The 27,387-nt window shown below is 37.3% G+C and overlaps 3 protein-coding genes across 3 annotated transcripts; all 3 read right to left on the reverse strand.

Annotated features, from left to right (window-relative positions):
• Window positions 1-335: 335 nt before the first annotated feature.
• LOC147539326 (pectinesterase inhibitor 3-like) lies at window positions 336-1,040 on the reverse strand. The gene has a single exon (XM_086643949.1). It carries the CDS (start codon window positions 999-1,001, stop codon window positions 423-425), a length of 579 nt encoding a protein of 192 aa, XP_086500075.1. The 5' UTR covers window positions 1,002-1,040; the 3' UTR covers window positions 336-422.
• A 7,735-nt stretch (window positions 1,041-8,775) lies between these two features.
• On the reverse strand, window positions 8,776-9,554 carry LOC147539327 (uncharacterized). The gene has a single exon (XM_086643103.1). It carries the CDS (start codon window positions 9,433-9,435, stop codon window positions 8,776-8,778), a length of 660 nt encoding a protein of 219 aa, XP_086499229.1. The 5' UTR covers window positions 9,436-9,554.
• A 4,177-nt stretch (window positions 9,555-13,731) lies between these two features.
• LOC147539328 (uncharacterized) lies at window positions 13,732-14,548 on the reverse strand. Its single transcript, XM_086644257.1, has one exon. It carries the CDS (start codon window positions 14,466-14,468, stop codon window positions 13,896-13,898), a length of 573 nt encoding a protein of 190 aa, XP_086500383.1. The 5' UTR covers window positions 14,469-14,548; the 3' UTR covers window positions 13,732-13,895.
• Window positions 14,549-27,387: the final 12,839 nt, after the last annotated feature.

The following is a 27,387-nucleotide window of genomic DNA, read 5'->3' on the forward strand; positions in this document are numbered from 1 at the left end:
TCTCTTCTTTTCTTCCTCTCTCACACCATCAATCCGTTACTAAATCTTTCGAATCCTATAACAAATTGAAAGAATCAATATGTGGTGAGTCCAGAAAACAATCCCCAGAAAACATCCTCAAACCGTCCAAATTCGTTTAGATCGGATTGGTCGGTTCTGATACTAAATGTTCAACCCTATGTAACAGACATAAACCATATTCTTGGGGCCTTGCCTACAATGGGGCGCTATAGCAATAAACTAAGGCGCCAGTAGAACTTCCCAACACATGAAGATTTTTTTCTTTTTGATAAAGAAACACCAGCACATTCAGATCTATAATTAAAGAAGGATGATGAAAATAAAAATAATATTTTTATATATAAGTAGAGAAAAATATATTAAACAAATCACAACCGTCCATGACTCATGATATATCAAAATCAAGATCTTTTCCCACGAGAATCATCAAGACGAGTGATAAGATACAACGCATTACTCGTAATTTTAGCTAAATTCGTTAATCTCCTCTTTACATCTAGTTTGACTTGTCCATCAACGGACCTAAATCCATCAACACAAGTATCTTCATAAGTCAAAGCAGCACTAACCCAAGTCAAAGCGTTACTCATTTGCCATCGTAACGTTTTTCTACGAAGATGTTGAAGTTCTGATAACGTTTTTTTCAATTGATCAACTGAATCAGTTAACTCTTCAACACAGTCATTTAGTGCACCGTTTTCTTTACCACTGTTACGAGTATTTCTTAGATCCGTTAAATATCTTGAAACTTTTCGGGCACGAGAAAGACTAACCGTTACGGCAGCTTGAGCTACGTCATTTGGTGTCTTTGCTGGACAATCAGTGAGTGTTCTTAAACATAGATCTGGGTAATTTGCGTGGACACATGATGAACGGACGAGATCTTCAGACGTACCGGAGTTTGATGCAGCGGTGGAGTAGGTTAACAGAGAGCAAGAAACTAGCAAGGTGAGGAAGATGTAGAGTGAGAGAAGCCTCATTTTGATGGGCAATGGGAGTACTGGAGTGGATGAACTGAATATAGGTGTGTTAGTTTTTATATAAGAGAAGACATATGAGATATTACTAAGCAATCCTTGTTTTATGGTTGTTATTACGAATATGCCATCTAGTGGCCCATGCATATATGGGTGCTGCCTTTAGTGGCCCCTCAGCTGAAATCTTTACATGGTTCTAGAGTTTTCCATATACTTTTGATTTGTTCATTTCCACCGTAAAATTTGTAGGGTTATTTCCCTACTAGCCTCCAACTTTGTGACCAGCTTCCCGCCTGGCCCCCTACTTTACGAGAAATACCCATATGACTCCCTTTCGTTATAACACCGTCACTCTCTCTCCTCCATCATGTGTTTCTCTCTCTGCCAACTCACGCCACATCACCTGTTACGCCACCTCATCATCTTCTCCGGCAGAGGTCGCCGGCCGGCCAAATTTCCGGCCGGCGACCCTCAAACTGATGAAGATGTGTTTGCCAAATGAGGGATAGGACGTTCGGTGTTTTTGTCTAAATTAAAGCTACAACCTCTACCCATTTTGTAAAGTAATTATCTACTCCTCCTAGTAACATTGTTTGTCCTCTCGTTGCTTTCGGGAGAGGTCCACGAGCTTCATGCCCCATTGAGCAAAGGGACAGGGACTTACTACAGGAGTAAGAGCATTAGAATGTTGCCTGAGTATGTTCGAGTGCAATTGTCATGACAAGCAATATTTCACAAATTTTGTGCAAGAATCTTGCATCGTGGGCCAGTCCTACTATTAGCAATTGTCTGACCAGAACTCTAGGTATAGTGTGGTTCCTCGAGGACCTCCATGTACTTCTTTCATTACATATTCTTATCTCTTTTTCTGACAAACACTTCTATAGGGGGTCAATGAAAGATTTTCGAGATAAAAAAGATCATCAATAAGAGAGTATGAGACACTCTTTCTCTCAACTCTTTGGGCTTCATTTACATCAGTTGGAGGTATTTCACCAAGTTTCAAATATTTGACCAGAAGGTTTTTAATCGATCCGATTAGGTTTGACCTGTTTGGCCCATTTTTGCTCACCCCTACTAAACAACATTTAGGTAAGTATACCCCTATTTAACTACCACACCATCTTCTTAGAGATTTTAAATTAGAGAAAATTGTGAAAGAAAAATTCTACAAAATCTATTTGACACTCAAAAATTTTACGATTGGGTCTTGCAATGGAGATGCTCAAATAGACAAATTATTGGTATCTCAAAAGAGATTATCCTCTTCCTAGTTGTCAAGTTATGCCGGTTGGTAACGTAGTGCATCAATTAGATTCATTTCCTTGCACAATAAGACGCATGAAGGATATAATCAAAATAATTTCCGCGAACGGTTATTTTTGGTTGTTGAGATAATCAATATATTTGTTATTTTCCTTTAACCAAAATGGGATAACCCTCATCTCCAAAATTAGCCCCGACAAAAGGAGCATTGGTTAAGCATATATGATTTTGGTCATTTCATCATTTGGACCACTCCCAATCACATCAATTAGCCTTAAACTAATGTTTTAGGTCATTGTCAACCTCTTAAAAGCGTTTTAAGTCATTAATAAAAGCTCAATTTTAATTGAATAAAAACTAGTGGACCAACTTCCAACAATAAAATAGATATATAGACCATAGTGGCTGAAGTGAGAAATGTACCACCAAAAAGAGAATGAGAGAGGAAGAATGGGATGGGAGAGAGTCAGAGAGAGGGAATTATTAAGTGCCCTAACAATCTGATGTGCCCTAACAGCCAACTCCCTGTTTTCTTTTTAATGCTACTGCAAAGAGTTAATTTGTGTGTTCCCTGTGGTCTATTCGTTATTTCTATCTAAAATAAAGGCTAAATTTTGGGGGAAGATTGAATTATGAAATATAAATGATTCAACTACTACCGGCCCGTCCAAAAATCATGCCTCTACCTACTCTTTCCATCAGCTACTTTTCTATCTATATATGGCTGGTATGACCAAATCAGGTGCTTGTGGCGAGCTGGGCTCGGACGATTCAGACACAATTTCGTCTAATGTATCTATCTTAATTATGAGACAAGTCATCGCAGATCTATCTGGACAATACGGAACAGGTCGTCTCAAATTTCCGACTATACAAAATTATTTAGTGTGCCGTATTTAATTTATAAATAAGTTATATGACTTGTAGCATTTAAGGAAGACGAAAGTTGTCATGGTTGAAATGCAAGTATGCAACCACATATCATTAATCAAGTTGGGACCTAGTTGCAATACCATAGTAGAAGCACAACTGCAGAAGGTTCAAGTAAAGCTAGTTGTTTAGGACAAGTCTGCCTCGTTTCACATGCACACCTTTATATCTACCTCTTAGTGGACCACTTTCATTTGTTAGGTATGGGTTCAAGAGAACATCATTAGTTATCCATTTATCTATAGGATTTTCCTGTAGAGGTCTGTGAAGTTGAAGAACTTATGGTTACAGAGAATAGAAATAGACAGGGAGGGTGAGGGACGGAGAGATACATAGTCGAGAGAGATAGATATATGAAGAAAATAAGTAAAAAAATTTCATTGGCTTAATCAAGATAGCACAAGTACATACAAGCTATAACAAGGCAAGCCTATTTAGTAATCTATATAACAAATGACATGGGTTTTTCACATGTCATAACTTGACAATCATAAATCTGCGTCGTATTATAGGTAAATCTTGACATTTCTTTTGACAAAAATCTTTACAAGATAAATGTTTAAAAATTAAAATGTGTTATAGGATGGTGTGGACCAGCCTTCTGGGCTGTTAGTGATACTGTCCGCTTTGGCACACCTGACCCTCACGGTTTTTAAAGGTCTCACTAGGGAAAGGTGCTTAACCTCTTAAAAGGAGCATCAGACTCCGTATGTGGGATTGCTTTACAACACATCCTCTTAAGACCACATCACAGTAGAGCAAATCGTGTTGATAACGTGTTATAGGATGGTGCAGACCAACCTTCTGGGATGCTAGTGATATTGTCCGCTTTGACACACTTGGACCTCATGGTTTTAAAAAGCCTCATCAGGGAAGGGTGCTTAACCTCTTAAGAGGAGCACCCCACCGCATCACCACCAATGTGGGATTGCTTTACAACAAAAGGGAGATTTTAAGGCAATGCTTTTTATTGTTAAAAACAATGTATTTTGCATATTTGACTTGGTCAACTCATTATGACCAAGTTTGGTTAGAGGCAATGCTACCTTTAAGGGTTAAGTTCACCCACCCGGTAAAAAATCGTCAGGCGGCAAACTCCTGCTGGCGATTTTAATTAAAAAAAAAAATCTTCTCTTTCTCCTCTCTCTCATCACTCTCTATTGCCGGTGAAGGGGAGGACCCCCTTCGCCAGCGGCATAATTTCCAGACGACAAGGACTCATTTTTTAACGTACAACCTACAATCAAGGCCCCGAATCCGATTGAAGTAAAATCAGGTGTTATGGAGCTTAGGGCATATACAGTGTATAATTTGGCAACTTTTGGGTGTTTTTCTTTGAATAGAGAACAAAAGTATAGATGCACCAAAAGGTGAAATACCTTACGGAAAGAAGGCAAAGGATGCATTGGTTAAACACTTAAGCTAGTTCAGGAAAAGAGTTTGCTGATGCGTGTTTATGGGGAAGATCGTTATGGACGAATGGTTGGAGACATCAATTGCAGTGGAAAATGTATACTGCAGGTAACAATTGATGAAAATTTCAGTTGTTTAAACCTAAATAGCGTAAGTTCAATGATTAACTTGAGAGAGAAAAAAAAATTATGTCAAGGTCGGCGGTCGGTAGCCGGCCCAACCTCGCGACAATTGGCTTCGTTATAAACGTTGGTTGAGGCATTACTTCTTAAACACAAGGCTCTAACGAAAATTAAGATTGCCTTTAACGAGATTACCAGTAACAACTTTGGGGATTGCCTATAAAATCTCCCAAATCAAAATACCTTGCCACTTCATATAAATTCTCACTCTCTCTCTCTCTCATCCGGCTTTCTCTTTAAATTCCCCAAATTCTTTTTTTTTTTTTTTTTTTTTTCTGTTTCTTCTTCTTTCTCTTCAAATAACCAATAAAATCCTCTTCAAATAACCAATAAAATCTCTATTATTATTATTATTATTATTATTATTATTATTATGACTATAGAGGTTACAATTATCATTTTTAACATGTTATTACTTCTTTAAGATCTCCAAATGAATAAAGTAAATGGTCATAACTGCACGTATTATGCTTATAGAAATGGCATAGATATTTCTAGATCTGCGAAAAGACAAACTATATGTGTTTTGAATTAGTTAGCCGAACAAGAAATAGTATGAAGTTATAAGAATAATGCTATGAAACTCGAATTACAATAAACTACATAAATTCTCCCCAAAATCTACATGATTTTACTTGTTCTCTAATTTTTTTTAATGGATAATGCTAGTCGGACTCTCAAAGTGCCGACAAAGTCACGAAATCAGACACTTTGAGAGGGTGGGTTTGTAAACCCAAACCACTTTGGTCAAAGTGGTTTACAACACAGACTACCAAAGTGCCTGATTTCGTGACTTTGTCGGCACTTTGAGAGTCTGACTAGCATTATCCTTGTCAAATTTAAATCTTGTAACAAAATTTCACCACTTTACTCCAATTATGCCCTTAGTCCGCTGACGGTATGCCTGATCTTGTATCCACATGTAGGAGAACTTGACCTCCCTCTAACGCCTTCCCATAACTTAACGACACTTCCGTTAAGAGACGTTAAATCTTGACACTGATACCACCCCAAGTCTCCAGTTGACAAGCTCCTCTCAATTACTTGTTTTGGTGAGGCCGGGGACATGAAATTCTCCAACTCCGTGAGAAATACATTATCATCATGGTTGTCGTAGTCATCCTCGTTATTGTCGTAGTGGTGGGTAAATTTACCCACTTTAACGGTTTCTTCATTTTCTCGGCCCGTGGAACCAAAATTATAAGAAGCCAAACATACTGGAACTACTCTCTTGTACTCTGCGATATTATCCTCTATTGGCTCTGAAATGGGAGAGGAAGAAGAAGCGTGGGATTCGGTATGGGTAACATTGATATAAACAACTTTGAATCTCCAAAAGCTAATGGCAAGAGCTGCTGTTACAACAGCAAAGAATACTGACCAATATGTGTTAACAGAAATGTAGTCGAAAATGATGACAACTTCAAGGGATGGCTCTAACTGCACGCCCATAATACCTTCAATGAATTTGATATTGAAATCTCTATCTCTCAAAAACTTTTTCGTTCTCCCTTGTGAAACCCAAGATTTGATTGCTTGATACATTTTTAGGTTTGGGTTTTGATTTATATATTTGATTTTGGGTGGGAGGAATATTATGAAAAATAATGGAATATGGGATAAGATGCCGAGAATAATCAAGGAAGATACTGCATGAAAATGATTAGGAACGAGCTAATTGGGAATTTAAGGGAGAAATAGAGATTTGGATTTTAAGGCCTTACTATTTATAAAAGTTAATGAAATGTTCATGTTAGAATTTGGATGGGATATTTTCCTTTTCATTGAAATATTCTTTATCATGAAAAGAGGTACATTTTGTAAGAAAATTGAAGGAAGTTTGAAAATTGGCTTATTAAAAGGAGAAAGAACATAAAAGTTTTTTTATTTTCGAAAATCTTTTGTTTGGTTTATAGTTAGACTATATCAAGTCTGTAGATTCTCACAATCCCTTGTTAAATATTGTGCTAGTTTGATCCATACATTAAATTGGAAATAAAAGGAAATGTCTATCTACATAAGATTGATCCTGGCTTTGGCTGTTTTGGTGTATTTAAATAAAGGGAATTATTTTTGTGTAGTTAAGATATCAAATCTTTAACTTTTTAACAAATAAAAGTTTGTTTTTTTATTTTTGTTGAATCAGTTTGATTTTTCTTGGGTTAGATTTCATTGTTTATTTTTCAGAAATAAAAGGAATTAATGTCTTAACATGTGTTCTTTCCACGTGATAGAAAAATATAAAATAAATAATTAGCGGGTTATTTCCCTAATGGCCCCCTACTTTGTGACATGACTTGGCAGAGAGAGAAAACATGATGGAGGAGAGAGAGTGACGGTGTTATAACGGAAGGGGGTCATATGGGTATTTCTCGTAAAGTAGGGGGCTAGGCAGGAAGCTGGTCACAAAGTAGGGGGCCATTAGGGAAATAACCCATAATTAGCTAATCTAGATGGAATTGCAAGACATATAGTTCATGTTGAAAAAACAATGCAAATTAACACACTTTTTTTTGGAAGGTGATTACAAAAGTTATTACAATGGGTGCTTCTAAAGGCACCGGGCCAAAAAGCTGTTAGCATCCATCTCTGTCAGCACCAAGCTCAATCGCTCCTTTCTCTATTAGCACCACCCAACTATGTAGGCACCAGTCAAGTGTAGTTAACCTTATCCCCTCCATCCAGTCCGTCTGTTTCTATTAAGTCACAGATTAGCCAATCCGTTACTCTTCACATACTCACGGATTGGCTAATCCGTTTCTCTTCACATACTCACGGATTGGCTAATCCGTGTGTTTGGTTGTGAATTTATGGATTGGTGGTTAAAACCTGGACTCTTTTGTTAGTTGAATGATGAACAAATCACTCGGATTGATGGTTTCGAATAAAAGAATGGTCGCGGGTAAGTGCCGTTGCCGTCACCGGAGAATGTTGCATTCTTTTCTAGAGTTTTGTTTTGGAAGAAAAATTAATTGTGATTCTTTTGGTTTTGAAAGAAGATGGAAGAAGCAAACGGAGGTGAACGTCACCCACATTAAAAACCGATGCTTATAGAGAACTCGGGTCAATGACGATTGACCCGAGTCAATAAAATTGTCGGATGCTAACAGCCTTTTGGCCCGCTGCCTTTAGAAGCACCCTATTACAACGGTATTTGATACATCAAAGATGTGACAAACACGATAACTAAAAATTTTGAGTTTATGTCAACACTTTCAACCACTTGAGCAACCAGGTGTCGACATTAAGAAATGAATTAGATAATATAACCACCACAAATTCTTAGGCCAACAACTATTGACTAGTCATTTTCACCAGTTTTAACTATTTTCTTTAAACAATTTTCGATTATTTCTTTTTTTTCTTGTTGAAGTCAAGCAAGGATACGATTAATTGGCGCCCGTAGAGATAACTTGGATATACTTGGATATATAAGTAAATGTTGAGTCCGCTTAACTGAATCATTGGTTCGTAATAATAATGTCATTTGTTCTTAAATTTTGCAATACTTGACACCGTCACAAGAGTTTATAGCGCCAAATTTCATTGTAATTTTCATACGAGCGTGCACTAGGAATGAAATCAAAAACTTCAATAATACGAAATCTGTGTTCACAAATAAAAATATTTAATGCAATTTCTATTTAAGGCCAAACAAAGAAATAACACCTCTTATTTTTTTTATTACGGTCTTTCAATTATTTCATAAAAATCTTAAACGCATACAGTCAGGTAGATATCATATACGAAATGAATAGATAATTTACAATAAACAATCTGAATCATTTCGAGTAGTGAAGGAGCATTATAAAACCATAAAAAAGAAAAGAACAATCTAGTGGGTCATGAATATCAACAAACCCATGATTACTACCCAAAAATGTTATATCGTATCATAGTTCATAGATATAAAAAATGGTACCACCACAATTTTTTGTACAACATTGCTTCTTCTAACAAATTAAAAAAAATACAGGTATATCCTACTACTTAATTCTTTGCCTGGTCTGTATCCCACATGACGGATAACTTGACGATCGTCTAACACCGTCCCATAACTTAACGACACTTCCTCTAAGAGACGTTAAATCTTGATAACGGTACCACCCCAAAGCTCCGGCTAGTTGGCTCCGAACCATAACTTGTTCCGAGGGCGAGTAGTACCGATGAGCATCCCACTCCCTAAGGGAGACAATACCATCGTCTTCCATGATGTAATTCAAGCTATCCGTCACCGTTAACTCCTCACCGTTACAAAAACCGTTATCATCACTGTCATAACGGAGGGTAAACTTAACCTCTTTAGTTGGAATGCTATCATCATTAACGGCGGAACCAAAATTATACGAACCAGAACAAAGTTGAACTGGCTCCAACTTTTTCTCCTCTATATCTTCATCCTCGGCTACGTCTAGGTCCTCAATAGCTTCTATTTCAGAATCATTTAATGAAGGAGAAGCGTAGGATTTGTTATGGGGAATAGAGGTGAGGAAGAATCCAACGGCTTTGATTTTCCAGAAACTGAAAGCAGCTGTAAGAACAGCAAGAAAAGTAAAGAAACTATGAAGAAGTGAATTATTATTGAAGAAAAAATCAAGGTTGAAATTGAAGATAAGAGCTTCAATTGGTGATTCTAAAATATCCATGACAGGTGATAATAGAAAACCCTAGATTTGTTTACTTGAAAACTTTGATTTCGATATGACAATTTATGTAATGTGTATTATATATTAATATATAGAGAGAGAGACATCTAGAAAGAGAGAGAGAGGGTTAGCTAGGTGAGTAAAGCAGAACCACTTGATAGTTTGTGGCGAAAATGGGATTAGGAGGTGGAAGATGCCAAAGAATATTATAAAATGAAAATTGTGGTAGAGTAGATCCAAGAAAACTAAAGAAATATATGGATGTGATTGTACTAATGTCCACGAGGGGTTGCTCATGTGATTGTATAGTATTATATAGGGTTAATTTGACACTGACCACGAATTATTTAGTGATATCAGGACTTCGCTTCCAAAATGAAAACTGTTCTAGTGTTAACCTTCAATTAATGACTATTTTCCGTTATTTTTACGTTACATGGTTGTCGTGTGAAACACACACTTTGTTTGATACAAAAATACCCTCCATCTAATCCAACGGTGAACAATCTTTCATCTTCAACTGCCACCATGACCATGGTCACCATCGTTATCTTCACGGACTACCACCACCATCATCATCGCCACCATTTCCATAATTCTTTTCAAAATACAAATTCAAAACTAAGAAACTACAAGAGAGAGAATCTCCGTTCTTATTATTAAGAGATGAACGAGATCCAAGTAATTAGTCTATAGAGTAAGAAAGTAAACCACCAAAAATCCACTTATCAATCCCAATCACACCCGAAAATAACCCACTCATCTTCTTATTTATATATACTATACTTTCCAACCCCATGAATCAACTGAAACTTATAGCAGTAAACTCTAAATCAAAATTGGATTTTGAAGTATAACAAATCAAAATTAAGCGAAAACTGTGAAGCAAAGAATTGAGATTAACCTTTACCCTTTAGAACATACTTCCCATCAACTTGCAACAAGAAGAATACATTATTTTCATCATTTAAAGTCTAAAACAGAACAAACCCATTACAAGTTTCAAACAAATAGTAAAACCCTAGATCAATAATTTAGCATTACAAATTTTGAAGTCCCATGTAGAATTGAAATCCAATAAAAATACCGTAACAATCAATTTTCTACCTAGGTACTCATCATCTTCATGTGGATCAAGAGCAGGAAGGAGAGAGAATCCAAACCCATCAATATTGTTCCAATCATCTGTATGATCATCAAGGATAATAGCAGGTTCTAAATGAGCCCCAATTCGAATCTCAGAGTCAGATTCACAACTCCATTCACCTCCTTCGGTTTGGGATTTCACAATTCCAATCAAAACAAAAACAAAGATAAAAAACATTAGCCGACTCATGATTTTTAGACCATTAATTCAGAAAAAATGATTGACGAGATTCAATGATTGGATTTCAAATTTGGATCTTCTTCCAATTTGGGATTAAGGAAGTTAATGAGATTTAATGATTGGATTTTACATGTTGAGTTTGATATTGAAGCATGGTTTCATCTAAGCCACTGAAAACATTCACATTTGAGGTGTTGGCATCTCAAATACTTTATGTTGGGGTTTTGAAATACTCAACACCAACATTTTTCGAATGCCATAGTAATTTCTCTTCGTACATGCCGAGTAAAGAAAAGGACAATTTAAAGCTACTGAGTCTTCATCTCACAAACTTGACACAAGACTTCATGTAAACGAAAACAAAACATGTTATTGAGATAACACCCCACTATAAATAAGTTAATTAGAGACCCCCAACCGAAAATAGAAGAGAAGAAAGTGTACCTCATTTGATGAACTAGACTTAGCTCATCCTCCCATCGTTTTGGCAAAAATACTTACTTCCTTGGTTCAACCCTCACATAACCTCAGTATCACTTGATTGAAACTCTTGCTTTTATACAACTTTAGGGTTTCAACAGTTGCAGCTTCAAGGGTTTTTTAGGATAATATTTCAACAACTACTTTGAAGGGTTATTTCACAACCGTTGATCACGAGAAAGATTGTTCACCGTTAGATTAGATAGAGGATTAGATGGAGGGTATTTTTTGTCACGAACCACGCATATGTTTCACACGACAACCATTTAACGAGAACATGACGGAAAAAAGACAATTGGGGGTTAACGCCAACACAATTTTCATTTTGGTGGTGAAGTGCTAATATCACTAAATAATTGAGAGTCAATGTCAAATTAACCCTATTATATATGCATTTCCAAGTGCTCTGGTCCATTTAGGGATGAGAATCAGGCAGGTACGAAGGCCCACTGACAGTGTTGGTTCGGGTTGAGGCAGGTCTGACAAATTACATAATTGGCTTATTGTACTCGGGTGAATCTGGTGGGTAAGATCCAAATTGTGATGGCTCAAATCCTACCTATGGCCGGTTAATGACACAGAAAAGTCGGGCTTCGCGCAAGTGGGTGTCGGGTAACATAACTTAAATTTAAGTATATTCGTAGGCCCATTGCTCAAGCAGAGTGCCTGTAAATATTGTAGGAGGGGTTACCACCACTTTCTTGGTGCTGCTTACTTGCCAACGTCGTGGAGTTCGTTTTATTGAAATCTCAGACTCTAGAGGAGATGCTGGATTTCTTTGAAATTTATATATTTAAGAGAGACTAGCTATCTTTGTAGTTAACAAGATCAACTTTCAATACAACCACACAATTAGTAAAATTAATAAAATCTTGATTTAACCAGACCACTTGAGCATATCCAATAAGGTGATGTTTTGATATAACATAACTAAAACACATTTGTGATAACATTGAAGTACACAATACTTTTGCTTGCAGTTAGTTAGTGGGGGTTATTTATTCAGAATTTTTATCTGATCTTCAAATTTCTCAAGAACCTTATAGTTTAACGTTATTGGTCAGAACTTAATTCGAAATTTTGTTTTTTTTATATTTGAAATTGGCAACGGGATTTAGGGGCCCGACCCTTACAAAGAAAGAAACCAAAAAGTGTAAGTCTAAGAAATCAAATAAACCATACTCTTACAACTCAAAACTGAACTAAGAAATAGAAAACAATGAAAATCTAAGGATGCCGCACTCTTATTACTCCTCTTTTGTCCTCCCGTATGAGCCTTTGTAACTCGTCCGGAAGTTCATTTGGTGTCATCTCAGTATAACCCACCTGTAAACTCATTTTGGAAAGAAAGTCTGCCACTTGATTTATTTCTCTATATATATGTAATTTCTTCAGAACTTTATTTAAGAATTTTAGAGTTTAGCGTTATTGGCTTAGTCTTTTTACAGAACTTGAAGTGCAGTGTTATTGATTTACATTTTTAAGAACTTTGAAATCTTGTTCTTTTTTTTTTTTTGAAAAATTAAGAATTTTTAGCTCAAAATTTGGGCCAAGAATTTTTGGAGACAAATTTATCAAATTCAAAGTTCCACCTGTTGAGGTGGATCTTTGAAGTTCTAACCACCAAGGGTGTACATAAAAAAGTAAGGTTGATTTTGTTTTGGCTCCAATTTGTGGTCAACATGCCTTTTTGGCCCCAAAAACCAAAATTTCAACCTTTTTTTTTATTTTTTTTTTATTTTTTTTCGTAACTACCCTTGTGAGCCAAACTAGAATTAATCCTAGCAAATTTAAAAAATATTAATTGCAAAATCATTTCCCCTTCTATCATCCAATCCATCTCTCCTCCACCTAATCTCTCTCTCTCTCTCCATGTCATGCTTGTTCTTCGGTAGAAGATCGTCGACCATTAACCTTCGACCAACGACCTTTTACCCTAAATTTCATCTTCCGCTATTATATTTTTTCTCTCTTCGTTTTCGAGGAAAGGGGGAAATGCCCCTTCACCGGGAAGGTCTGGTTTTCCTTGGAAACCACACTTTGACGAAAACCAGATCTTGTTTCGTCTAGAAACTATACCTTCAAGGTTTGGTTTCGTCTGATTTTCAAACCTTGACGAAACTAAATCTGGGAACCAGACATCCTCGATGAAGATGTCAAATATTTTTTTAATTTTAGGTCTTCAAATATTCTATAGCTTGTTTTCATCTCGATCATTACATTTAACGTCTTAGATTTAAAATGGAATCTTTAAATTTCTAATAAAAGTTTCAAGACTTTGGAGTTCTACTTAAAATGTTCTGAAACTTTAAAGTTTCACAGCTTTAAAGTTTCAGAAGTTTCATCTTTCAAAACTTTCAAGTTTCAGAACCTTCAAATTTCAGAACTTTTTTGTCCCAGATCTCTTAAAAGTTTTGAGAACTTTAAAATTCTAGTAATTAATTTCTCCCAAAACCACAGATTATGTCGACTAAATAGAATTGTGTAAATTTGTTTATTCAATTGGAAAGGAAGATTTTATTGAGGAATTTATCCCCTTAAGAGAAATACAACCTTTCTTCTACAACAGCTACAACACCAACAAAAATAATGTATGTACACTTGCTTTTACACCCCTAATACTCGACTAACCTAACTAATGATATGAATTCGATCAATGTCTAACACTGTCCCATAATTTTACAACATTTCCGTTAAGCACCGTTAGATCCTGATAACGATACCACCCCAAATCCCCTGACCTCGTCACCAAAATTTGCTCCCAACTCATATCGAATCTAAATATTCCATTAACTTCGAAAAGACCACCTTCATTTTCATCCCAATTCCTCGTTACCGTTATTTCATCGTTAATAACTCCGTCAAGCACTTCTTCCAAACGTTTGGTAAACTTACCACCCTTAACGGCTCCGTCAACGATAAAGTCAGTACTATCAAATATTGAACATGAACAAACTTCAACTTCCTTTACCTCTTCATGTTGTACCAGCTCTTGGTCATAACCTAACCCTGTATTATCTCCATGGTTATCGAGCAGAGGAGAAGCGTCGGGTACATTATCCGGAATAAAGACGAGGAAACCAACAACTCTTAATCTCCAAAAACTAATAGCAGCTGTTAAAACCGCAACTAGAGTTACAAAATTGTTAAAAGTTGAATGGAAACAATCACTAACATAATTGAAGATGAGAGCTTCAACTTGAACTTGTGATTCTAAAACATTCATGGCTACCAAAACTTCTTGATGAAATCTAACAACCCTAGACTTTGATTTCAATTTTGTTTGTACCTTTATGATTTCTTGTTTGGTTCAGGGTATGGTAACCTAAATGAATTGATGTATATAAATATAGAGAGGGAGGAGTTAGATTTTCTTTTTGTGAATGGATTTAGACCGTTGGATTATATCTATTTTTGCCGGGAAAAGGGATCTAAAATGGTACATGCCAAGAATCTAAAAACGAAGATGCCTAGGTAGATCCGAATTTTAAACCCATTTTTATAAGATTGCAATATGGGTGGTGATTGGTAGTAGCTAGGTTATATTTATTTTTTTGATGAAATACCACCAAATGATTAAGGTGCATGATTAAACACATGTTGTATTTGACCAATACTAAGATTTTATTTTTTGTTGTGGTTGATGGATGGAGTTACGCTACTCATTAGAAATATGTGTAAATTTACAAGGCAAGCAATTAGATGAATTAGGAGAGACATTTTACTTTTGTATGAGTGAAATAAGGTACAAAAGAACATAAATTCAAATTATGGACAAGTTATGTTCTTATCTTGATTTGTTTAATCAGGCAGACTTCGTTTCTCTTACGCTAATACTAGCTTGAATTTAAAGTAGTCTACCATTTAAAATTATTGTACAATCCAAATATCTTGTCCTCGAGACGCCTTTGATTATTGTTTTTTTTACTAAAATTTGTTTCTAACTTCTGTTTGTTATGACCACTATATTTGAGAAGCTCTCCCCCGGCCTTTATTTGGTGAGCTGCTTCTGTTTCGTGTAGGAGTTTTGTTAAAAACATAACCAACTAAAATGGTGGCTAATCTATGGAAAAAGAAATATTTTATGGAGACAAAAACAATAAAAAAATTACGAAACTTACATGGAAAATAAATTAACGCTGGGTTTGGTTGCAGGATTCATGAGCCCAAATAATTTCTTTTGGTTTGTTTGGTAAGAATTATAGGATTCTTGGTTCTTTCATCTAAAGTCTTTTGACTTGTTTGGCTACCATATTTGGATTCTTACAAAATAAATTTCTAACTGAAATAATATCCTTCAAACTCATGAATAATATCCAAAAAACGAAATCTCATCCAAACATTTTCTTAAAAATAAGCGAGAAAATAGTTCACAATGTAAATACTATTAAAAAAGTAATTTGTTATTCGTGCTAAAATAATTTTCTCTCGATCCACATAAGTTGTTCATCTGGTTCCATAGTCAACAAAAATCTTCTTTTTTCAACATCATGATGGAACCATCCCAAGCAATTGATCTCCGTTTTTGTATCTACCTCGAGGGTGTCGAGTGCTTTCTTTACGTTTTTCCAACAATTGTTGTCCATGTTGTTCCTTTGGGCTTTGGGCCATTGAGTTAGCAACATTTTCAATTGTAGCACGTACTCCGGTCATCTCTTGGCTCCAAGTTGCCGAAATAGAACGGTTGCGCTTATTAAGTGACTCTAACCCGTAGCCACCCCGTTTGGACGAAAATGAGCGACAATGATCACCACCACAAAAGAATTACAGTCAACATCAACTCCAGTAGAAGGAGTTCCTTCATTTGTGTTAGAGTCATCATCTGTCGTAAACTGTGTTATATTTTATTTATCCCCAACCGCTGGTTCGTCTCCATACACTTCAAGCATCTCTAGGTATAAGTCAACAGACATTTATCTTAAAAACTTCAAACGTGGTCTTGTCTGCGAATAAAAGATCGAAAAATGTAAGAAAATCCACAAAATGGAACTAATCAAATATAATGAGATAAGCTATGTTTCATGCCATGTTTAATGCTATGTTTCACTCAAACTACCAAATATAATGAAACTAATCAAATATAATGAGAAAATCTATGTTTCATGCTAATGTTTCCTTTTCATGCTATGTTTCATGCTATCAAATATGATGGAACTAATCAAATATAATGATCGGACATGAATGAACTTAATCAAACCTATCTAGCAAATATAAGTAAGATAATGAAATGTTGTTCTAACTAAACTTAGATAAAGTTATATTCACTTACTTGTAGAAGTTCATCCCATACTAGATCCTCAACAATAACCATATTCCTATTAGAGCTCCAACCAATCCGCTGAGTTTAAGAAGTTCATCCACATTTTTTTTTACTTCTTCATTATTTTTATTCGATTTTAAATGTTGACCTTGCTGATTTTTCGACACAAGGGTTGAACAACATTTGCAATAGCAACAAAAGCAGGTCCTTTCCAACCGACATTACCACCCCTACCTTTGTTTCCAAGAATAGTTTGTTCGTTTAAAGTGTCAAGCATTGCTCTGTCCATTGGAACAATCAATGTCACATTTTTTTTTTTTTTGCGAATCAGGTTCAATCACCTCTAATAGTTCAACAAAATAAACATGTAAATGAAACAAGCACACAAATTCATGATTCATATCATTCTAAAACATCAAATATGTATCATTCTAAAAAACCAAATACATATTATTTTAAAACATCAAATACACATTGGTCTAAAATATAAGTTCGTATTATTCTAAAACATGTTAATGATGATACTCATTCCACATCCTAAGCGCAAGAGCATCTCTAACTTTTGTCCAATTCGGATTCGGCTCGGGTCCTACTACATCGTCCATTTGATTAGTTATTTCACCATGTTCTTCCTCGATGACATCTTCCCATTCATCACCATTATATCATCAGGATCTACATCTCTTATTATATTGTGCATAATACAGCAAGCTAGTATTATTTTTATTTGCGAATCCACCGAATAAAACGAAAATGCTCGTAAATAGGCGAATATTTTCTTCAAGACTCCAAACACTAGTTCTATCACATTACGTAAAGATGTGGGTCGGTGGTTGAAAAGCTCCCCTAGGTTCGTTGGTTTACGTCCTTTATAATCAAATAAATGGTATTTAGCCCCACGATTAGGCGTCAGGAAGCCCGATGCAAATGGAAAACATGCATCACTAAGGTAGTAATTGTCTATCAAACAAAAATTATGCATTAGTAAATTGTACAATGGTGTCAACTATCAATAAAGCTCAAACGTGGCATAACTAGGGGTGTACACAAGCCGAGCTCTTAACGAACTGCTCGAGCTCGGCTCGACTATTGCTCGTGCTCGACTCAAATATTAACGAGCACGAGCATAACACGAGCCCAAAATCATGCTCGTTTATGTAAACGAGCCGAGCTTGATCATTCTTTAGTGTATCACGAGATACTCGTGAACAACTCGTTTCATATTCTTATAATATTGTAGTACATAATTACGTATTAGTATTGAAACTTGTACATGAAATATAAACCATTAAAAACTTATCGGAATATTAATCATTAATCATTATTATTGTATGTGACAAATGATCGTTGAAGTATTTTGATAATTTAGATAGTTTTAATTTGAAGTATTTTGATAAACGAGTTTAAAAGAATGCGGGCTCGAGCTCGAGCTCGAGCTCTTTCAAACTTATACGAACCGAGCTTGAACAAGTGGACAATTAATCGAACGAGCTCGAGCTCGAGCCCGACAGTCAAATACACGAACCGAGCTTGAACATCTTACTACTCGGCTCAGCTCGACTCGAGTACACCCCTAGGCATAACTATACCAGAAGGAACTATTAACTTGTCTTCACAAGTTGTGACGGCAGATCTCAGCAACCTACTATCATGGACATACCCTTCCCATCCAACTAGAACATATGTTATCTTCATATCAAATGAGAAAGCTACTAGAATATTATGTCTAATCTCTTTTGCGGTTACGATACCGTGGTTGGTCTTCTATAGGTATAGTTACTGATATGTATGTACCATCTATTGCACCAACACAATCCTTAAAATATGTTAATGGCCAACCATGTCTATTACCCATTTCTGGGGAAAAACTTTCACGTGTCGGCTTCACTACCTCAGAACCAAGTCTCAAGATAAATCGCAAGACATTATTAAAATGTCGATGCACTCTTTCAGAGGACCTAATCAAGTTGAACCCATTGTACCTCATACCCGAGTCGTGACCAATAGTGAGGAGTATAACTACTTGTTCTTTCACACCAACCCACTTACTAGGTCTCAACCCTTTGGCTACCAACATATAACACAAATCTGGTGGTATCAGCCTCAGAGTACAATCAAGCAAGTATTTGATGTCTCTCAAACTCACGACTCTTAGGTGATTCTCTATCTACATACAACTCCGCCAAACATCTATGGTAGGAAATCCATGCAACAACAATAGACAACCATGCAACAATCTCAAAATCATGTGAGAAAGACATCTTCCTACATTTCAAAACATACAAAATCAAACCCATGACAGAAAATTATGCCTCACGGGCTATAGTTTAAAAAAATGTCTCATGACTGAAAATCATCCATCAAAGTCGTTTATTTCTATTTGGAATAGTGAGAGTAGATAATTATGTGTTCCAGATGAAAATGAAATTGTATCCTTTATTCTAACAAAGAATCACAAACGACCAACTTATATTCATAATCTACCTTTCATTTACTAGAAAACCATTGTAAACAGAAGACTACTCCACGCCATCATTATTTGTAGTCCCACGTCAAAAGCATAGTAAAATATGTCTCAAATTTAACATTCAGGCAGTGATGATTATTTACTATAATTAGAAAAACAAAACAATGGTAACAACAAGAAAGAAAATTGGATGTAAACGAGGGTTGGTAGATTAGTTTATATAAATGGTTACCTTCAAAATACAATTGGTTTCACCGTCTACTATACCCACCTCCAAAATTGTATCTTCCTGTAACTTCATAACAATCAAGTTTATAGATGAAAAAGATGACAAAGAGTACGGCGAAGAAAGGGTTTATATTAAAACTTCAAAGAAATATGGAATGAAGGGAACCCCATGAGTCATGATTTATATTCGAATTTCTTCTTGCAATGAGTCTAGGTTGATGACTGTTATGACAATTGGAGTTTGTTATGACCGGAATCAAGTAATCCAAGAAAAGCAATAGAAAATAAAGAACAATCACACACAAAACACAAGAGATTTACGTGGTTTGGTTGGTGAGACCTACTGCACGGCGACAACGGCGCGACGATTGCCACTATGATAAGCAACCAAGTTACACAAGAGATTCGTGAGAATTCGACACAGATATCTCCTAGGGTTTTAGTTTATATAGACGCTAAAACCCTAATCCCACCGCCTCACCGACCCTCTCTTTCTAAATCCGAAAACACATGGATACGTTAACACTAATAACTGACATAAGCTCTGCTCCGCATTCCAGCTCTGTCTTAGAGTCCAGCTCTGCCTCTAAGCCTTGCTTCACATACCAACCTTGTCGCAGTAATCGGCTCCGTTAACAAGGTCCAAAATTCCGCGCCGAGACCTAAGCGGGTTGGTGTGTCGTAAACCGCGTTAGATATCAACCCGTATTTAATACACTTTCAACAATTCTCCACCTTGACTTGAATATGCTCATCTTGACTTAAATCTGGCACCATCATAGCTCAACGCCTTTGAGCCATTGTCGCTCCAGCCATGTCAGGGCTTGCCCTCAAAAGGGCTCAACACCTAGAAATCTCAATCAAGTCTAAGCAATGTTTAAACTTAAAAGTTGTAACTGCCTTTGTCAACATATTTGTTGGATTATCTACCGGAGACACCTTCTTCATCGTGATCTTCCCTTCTTCAATCAAGTCCTTGATAAAGTGATACCTGACGTCAATGTGTTAAGTTCACTCATGATACAGGTCAAATGAATCGCACTCTGGTTGTCGCAGTAGACCTTTGTCACCTCCTGCTTCAGCCCAAAATCCCGAACTAAACCACTCAACCATATTGGCTCCTTCACTGCCACTGTTGCTGCCATGTACTCTGTTTCTGTTGTAGACAATGCTACCACTGACTGCAGCACTGCTCTCCAACTAATGACACTCCCGCAGAGTGTGAACGTATAGCCCGTCAGCGACCTCTTCTTATCAAGATCCCCCAGAAAATCTGAATCTACAAATCAACTACCGAACCAGAAGTGTTAGCCTTTCTGTCGTAAACCAAACTAAGCTCCGCATTATCTCCCAGATACCGCAGTTCCTCCCAGATACCACAGTATCCATTTCACAACCTGCTAATGACCTCTCCCAGGTCTACCCATGTATCTGCTTACTACACTAACAACATGTGAAATATCAGGCCTTGTGTACACCATAGCATACGTAATGCTACCTACTGCATTTGCATAAGGCACCCGAGACATGTACTCTGTCTCGTCATTAGTTGTTGGTGACAGTTCACCCAAAAGCTTGAAGTGTGCTGCCAATAGAGTACCGACAGGTTTTGTCTCAGTCATACCAAACATTCTAATACCTTCTCGATGTACGTTTTCTGAGACAAGAACTGTATGGGCCAAAATACGTCACCAGGAGTGCCCCGAGAAATTCATGATTAGTGGGCTTACTTGGTGATCAAGCCCATGAACTAAGGGCTAATGGTCCCCGACACATTTACCTTCGGGTGCTCCTAAGCAACGCCAAAAGTAAAGAAGCACCTCCAGTCCTGGAGGAAGAGGTCCGCCCTCGCCCCCTTACCAGGCTGAAATATTGAACCACTTCCAGCCCTGGAGGAAGAGGTCCCCCTCGCCTCCTCGACAACCAAAGTACGAAAGCACATCCAGCTTTGGATAGAGAGGTTTACCCTCAAATCCTCAACGGACCTCCTGCCATATATCCGTTGGAAGGACGTTACAGTCATTCAAGATGACAATAACCCGGATATATCCATCAGGGGGTTACGAAATTCATATTAATGGTGACAACTCATGCGTTACCACCATTAAAGATGACTAGAAGTCGATCGAAGACTCTATAAAAGGACCAAGAAGAAGATGATACAGATCATCTGATTCCGGGTAAACACATCGAGTACAGACTCAATACTATCATCGAATTCCCGACTAAAACACTCGAACATCTGGTTATCGCCGAACACACCCCCACTACTGTCTCTCTCATACAGAGCAACCATCCAATCATCAACAAGCGTACTGAGTGATCACTTTATTAGTTTTGCTCTATTGGGCGACCTGACAACCAAGGAAGGGTGACCTACCATTATCTCTCCTGACGATCAACGTAGGCAAAGCTACTTTATCTCTCCTAGAGGGCAGGCTTTCCATATCTCATCCACGTGAATATTTACAAGGTCGGGTCCTTAAAACTTCCCACTTGTTTACGATACATACCCCTGAACAAGCAAAACTCTCCAGGGTTGTCTCATACACGAGGCAGGCTTGATAATCTCTCTCCAAACAAGTCAGTCTGCCCGTAGAGAGCGAGCTCCGGCCACTCTACGAGCCGTGCCTAAACTCCGACCATCATCCAACTAACGGTAACATCCTAAGGTTAATATCCACGAATATATTATTTCTCTTGCAAGCTTACTGACTTGACCGTCGGAGCCCCCTTAGGCCGGCACCATCTCGGTGTCCCCTAAGATCTCACGGTCACGTCTGTTCTTGTGTCTATTGTCACAGGTTAGGCCCAAAGACGTCGTCGGTGCTCACAAAAATATTAACAGGTGGAGGTTCGACATCCGGTCAACGGCCCGTTCCAGCTGACTTCTTGACCCGCGATTTCCCACCCTCACAGAACTAGATTTTGGACTTTTCATGCACTCTTTCAAAAAAAAAATTATGTTATGACGGAGTTTGTAGTGGGTTTAGGTTCACAGTGGTTTACTGAGTTTGCAATGGTTGCATTAGTTTGCCTTTGCACTTGTTTTTTTTTAGAGAAAAAAAAAGCAACAACTAAATTACAACAAATTGGAACTAGTAAGAAAATCTGGAGGGGAGTTCCATATGCGCTTCTGATGGTGTCTGGTTGTTGTTTCTTCTTGGGATGTAGGAGAAAATGATGTTGCTAAATTTTTCCTTGAGATTAAAGATTTCTTGTATATGCTTGCTTGATTGCCATTGGATTGATCTACTAGAATCGTGAATATGGTTGATGACATTGAGGTTGTCTCTTTTAATATGCAAATGGGTGATTTGTAGCTCGATTGCCCATTGAATTGCCCACCAGATTGCTATACATTCGCATTTTTCTGCTTTCTGCCCTCTGGTTGTGTTTATCATGGCTGTTATGAAATTTGCTTGATCATCATTCATGATGCAACCAATGCCTGCTAATTCGGTTAGACTTTTGAATGAGGCATATACATTGATTTTGAGATATATGGTGCGGATGGGGTGTACCAGAAATGATAATGTTTGTTGTGGGCCCTGGTGCTTGCTTTTAGTGGTTTGGTTGACGTCGCTTGATTTTGTTTAGAGTTAATTCCTATATGGCCCCCTACTTTGTGACCAGCTTCCTTTATGGCCCCCTTTTTTTCGTAAATTCAAATATGGCCCCCTATTTTCATGGAAATGTCCTAACTACCCTTCCTTTAAATCTTTTTTCAAAATAAAATCAAAAAAACAAACATAATTCCACCTCACTTCCCTCTCCACCACTTATCTCTCTCCACCTCACCTCTCTTCCCAAATCATCTTTCTCTATCTCCAACTCACCTCTCTCTCTCTCCACCTCACTCTATCTTCTCCGATGAAGGTCGCCGGCCGGAAAATTTTCCGGCCGGCGACCTTCAACCTAAAAAAAAAAAAAAAAATTTTTTTTTTTTTAACTCTCATCTCCCTCTCTCTCTAAAAACTCCGGCGAAGGGGGTTCCCTTCGCCGGAGTACGGGTCTGTTGAAGAACTTTCCGTAGTGCTTCCAAATTCCATTATTACACAACGTTCCCATCATTCAAACAAAGTTCCATGAATTGGTCATCATTTCCGCAACCCAAAATACTTCACTTTCCAAATGGACCAAATGTTATACAGAATTGAAATTGAGTAACTTGAGTAGAACAAATTAATTAATAGAAGAAAAGAGATTACCAGGTAGAGAATCATGAAAGGAACTGAAGTTATCCAAAGTGGAGCTAGATTGAGATTGAGCTTCAGAAATCAAGTAAGCAAAATCAGCTCCTTTACTTTTTGGCATCACAATATCAGTAGGCTGGCTAGGGTTACCGACTGAGGGGTCTTCTGATCCCGATTCAAACTCGTCTTCATACCGATCCCAATTGGATGGAAGCTTACTTGAAGATCCACGAATCTGGCGGGAATTTGGTTTCCCAGATGGCTTCTTTTGAGTTTCGTCAGTCGGACTAGTGATTACAGAAGCTTTTGCCTTTTGATTTGGATGAGGTTTTTTATTTTGATGTTGTTGAGAGTGGGCTCTCTTGGATTTAGCAAGAGATTTCGCATCCATTCTAGCAAATTTTGAAGCTTTACCAGCAAGATCAAAGCATGATAAGTTAAAAAGAGAGAGAGAACTTAACAATTAGTACATCAGAAGATCAGGTGAAACCCTAGACAAGTTGTGAGAGAATTTGATTGGTGTTTCCTTATGTTATTGAACTCGAAGAGTGTGTGAAGAAATGGGGAGGGAATTGAAACCCTAATGAGACCAGTTCCGGTCTGTTGAAGAACAGACCGATCTGGTCTGTTCTTCAACAGACCCGTACTCCGGCGAAGGGAACCCCCTTCGCCGGAGTTTTTAGAGAGAGAGGGAGATGAGAGTTAAAAAAAAAAAATTATTTTTTTAGGTTGAGAGGTGAGGTGGAGAGAGAAAAAGGTGAGTTGGAGAGAGAGAAAGATGATTTGGAAAGAGAGGTGAGGTGGAGAGAGATAAGTGGTGGAGAGGGAAGTGAGGTGGAATTATGTTTGTTTTTTTGATTTTAGTTTGAAAAAAGATTTAAAGGAAGGGTAGTTAGGACATTTCCATGAAAATAGGGGGCCATATTTGAATTTACGAAAAAAAGGGGGCCATAAAGGAAGCTGGTCACAAAGTAGGGGGCCATATAGGAATTAACTCTTTTGTTTATTACCTGTGTTGGGGTTTCTGTCTACGTAGAGAAGCATTTCTCACATCTAGCCTTCCATATAAAACACCAAATTTTAGCATAAAGATTAACCAAATCATCATCTAGATCGTTCCGTTGAAGTATCAAATCTCTAACACTGTTAGTGTAGTCCGTCAGTATGTTCAAATAGAACCATATAGATATAGCATGATCACAGTGTAATAGAGCATGATCAATAGTTTCGTTATTTTTACAGTTGGGGCATTTATAGTTATTTCAAATGTATTTCCCAATTTTGTCTCTGACCGGTAGACTGTTCGTACAACATTTCCATATAAATAGTGTGATCCTAGGCGTCGTATTAATATTCTAAATAAAAATCAATCAATCGTATCGTTATGAGTAGCGTACCTTGTAGTCTTGAGGTTATGGTAAATAGAGTTGATAATATAGTTACCTGATTTTGTTAAAGACCATCTGACTGTATCTTCTCCGTTTTTCTACAGATTAATGCTTAAAATCGCATTTCTAATCTCGTAAGTAAAACAATAGTTTATTAAATTCATATCCCACTCGTTGTTATTCATGAGTTGGGCCACCCGAGTTAAATTAATGTTCATAGGGTTAAGAATTAGAGGGGGTTGATCTGGGATCTAGTAATCGTGTCAGATATCAATATTAGTGCCATAATTGATGTCCCAAAAGATAAGGCTATTGACCTGATTGTACTGTTTCTGGATAGACTTCCAAATCCATAAGTGATTAGGTTTAGGGGGAGAAGGTTTCAAGGTATTAGGAAAATATTTGGCTTTGAGAAGTTTAGCCCAAATAGCTTGAGGGTTTTTTGAGCATGCACCGGACCAGCTTGCTGAGAAAGGCTTGGTTGTCTAGAGTAGGAAGGCAGAAGTCGAGACCTCCTAATTTGCGTGGGAGGCAGATCGATGGATGGTTTTGAATTTTCCCCACCAGAAAGACCGTTGAAGATCTCAATGCGGTTACTTATACTTTTTGGAAGGGCAAAGCACTGTATTTGGTATCGGGGAACGGTCGCTGTTATTGTGGAGATAAAAAAAGAGCGACCAGCTTGGGAAAGAAGATTGGTTTGCCACTTGGACAACTTATTCTGGATTTGATTAAGAATAGAAGAGAACGCTTGCCTCTTGTTTCCACCAATGAAGAGGTTTGTGCCAAGGTATTTGTCAAGAGTAGAGGATTGACGAACTTTGAGATTACGAATGATCATTCTTTCGAATTTAGATTGAGAATTCTTGGAGAAGAAGATGGTGGATTTCGCATAGTTGATCATTTGGCCAGAAGCCTCGCTAAATCTTTTGAGGATCTGTTTAAGGTTTATAAATGTTTTCCAGCTTGTTCTAACCGAAGATGATTAGCAGGTTCTTGATAATTAAGCTGGAATTAGGGACAGGGAAACCAACGAAATGATTCGGTCTGCATTGTTATCTAGAAGGCGACTAAGTCTTTCTATGGCAATAGTGAACAGGAAAGGTGATAGGGGGGTTACATTGACGAATTCCTCTGCTAACCTCAAAAGTAGGTCCCAGACGACCATTGATAAGAACAACCATCGAAGATGACGTCAGACACGAGTAAATGAGTTGAATCAAGTGGTTAGAGAAACCCATCTTAGCCATAATGCTTTCCAAGAAGTCCCACTCATTGCGATCGAAGGCTTTGGACATGTCAAGTTTGAGACCAAAATAATTTGGATCCCCGAAACCTTTTGAAGGAGTGGACCAGTTCCTGGCTAATGATGATATTGTCTGTAATTTGTCTGCCTGGAACATATGTGGCTTGAGAATGGGGAGAAAAGGTCAGGCAAATACTTTTTCAGCCGATTAGCAAGAATTTTGGTAATAATCTGGTAGGAGGTGTTAAGAAGACTGATGGGTCTGAAGTCTGTCGGGGTTTGATTAGATTTGGTTTTAAGAGTATTTAAAAAGTTGTATTAATTGTCATTTTAAGGAAAGAAAAATATAGATGGGCCTTGGACCAAATTTTGCAGACCAGAAGATTAAGATTTGATTTCTCACTGCCATTACTTACATCTGGCAGCTACTACTCTAGGACTAGAATTTTGTTGGGAAATGGCATTCTAGAAGTAGACACAATGACCATTTATTAACTTGAGAGCTACTTTTGGTTCCCTTGACCTTGAATTGAAGGGTTCAACTTCATTAATTCTTCTTTCAACAAAAAAAAAACTTCATTAATTCTTGGGTTGATTACCCATAAGCTAGTTGGCCCATATATTGGTTCCATGAAGGAAGAAAAAAAGAACACAACTTAACTAAAAATAAGTGAGGACCTTAGTTTATTCCTATCACATTAGTGTATGTCTAGATCCACCACTGTCTAGGTTAAGTTTGTAGAAATCCAGTTAGCCACTAACAGGTGATGGCATGATGAGTGGAAAAGACCTAACCGTTAACATAAATATGCCCGGTGGTGGTAACAATGTGTGTTGGTCATGCGAGACTACTCGTACTAGATACAAAATTAAGTTAGCATGTAAGGGACTTTTAGTTTACAAGGAGTTTAAGTTTGAATATAATTCGAGCGATCACTTTTCGAAAATTAATTACAAAAATATTTAAGGAGCTGAAGACTAGAAAAAACTGAGTAATCATTTTTCACCAAAACAAAAAATTTATAAAGAGTTTTAAAAACTTTCCCTTGAACTATTTTTGTAATAACTCTATTGATCCAAGTGTATTATTCTCGGCGGAGTATTTTGATTCTCAAGAAACTATTAGTTAAGATGATGATTAATCAACTTTCGCTCGTTTCTTTGAAGCTTCCTTAGTTCTACAATCTCTACTCTTCTTGGTTGCTTCCTTAATGTTCTTCTTTGTGACAATGTGATCACTTAGATTTTGTTTATACATTCTAGTTGTTGAAAAAGAATGTAGAGAAGTGAGAGATGTCTAGAAAGCCTCTCCTTCCTGGGTGCTTCCTCTAAAACTTTGAAGGGGTTGAGAGAGAGAAAG

Source organism: Eschscholzia californica, unplaced genomic scaffold (genome assembly GCF_041429995.1).
Source record: "Eschscholzia californica isolate CP2 unplaced genomic scaffold, dmEscCali1.0.p SCAF_5, whole genome shotgun sequence".
Lineage (NCBI taxonomy): Eukaryota > Viridiplantae > Streptophyta > Magnoliopsida > Ranunculales > Papaveraceae > Eschscholzia > Eschscholzia californica.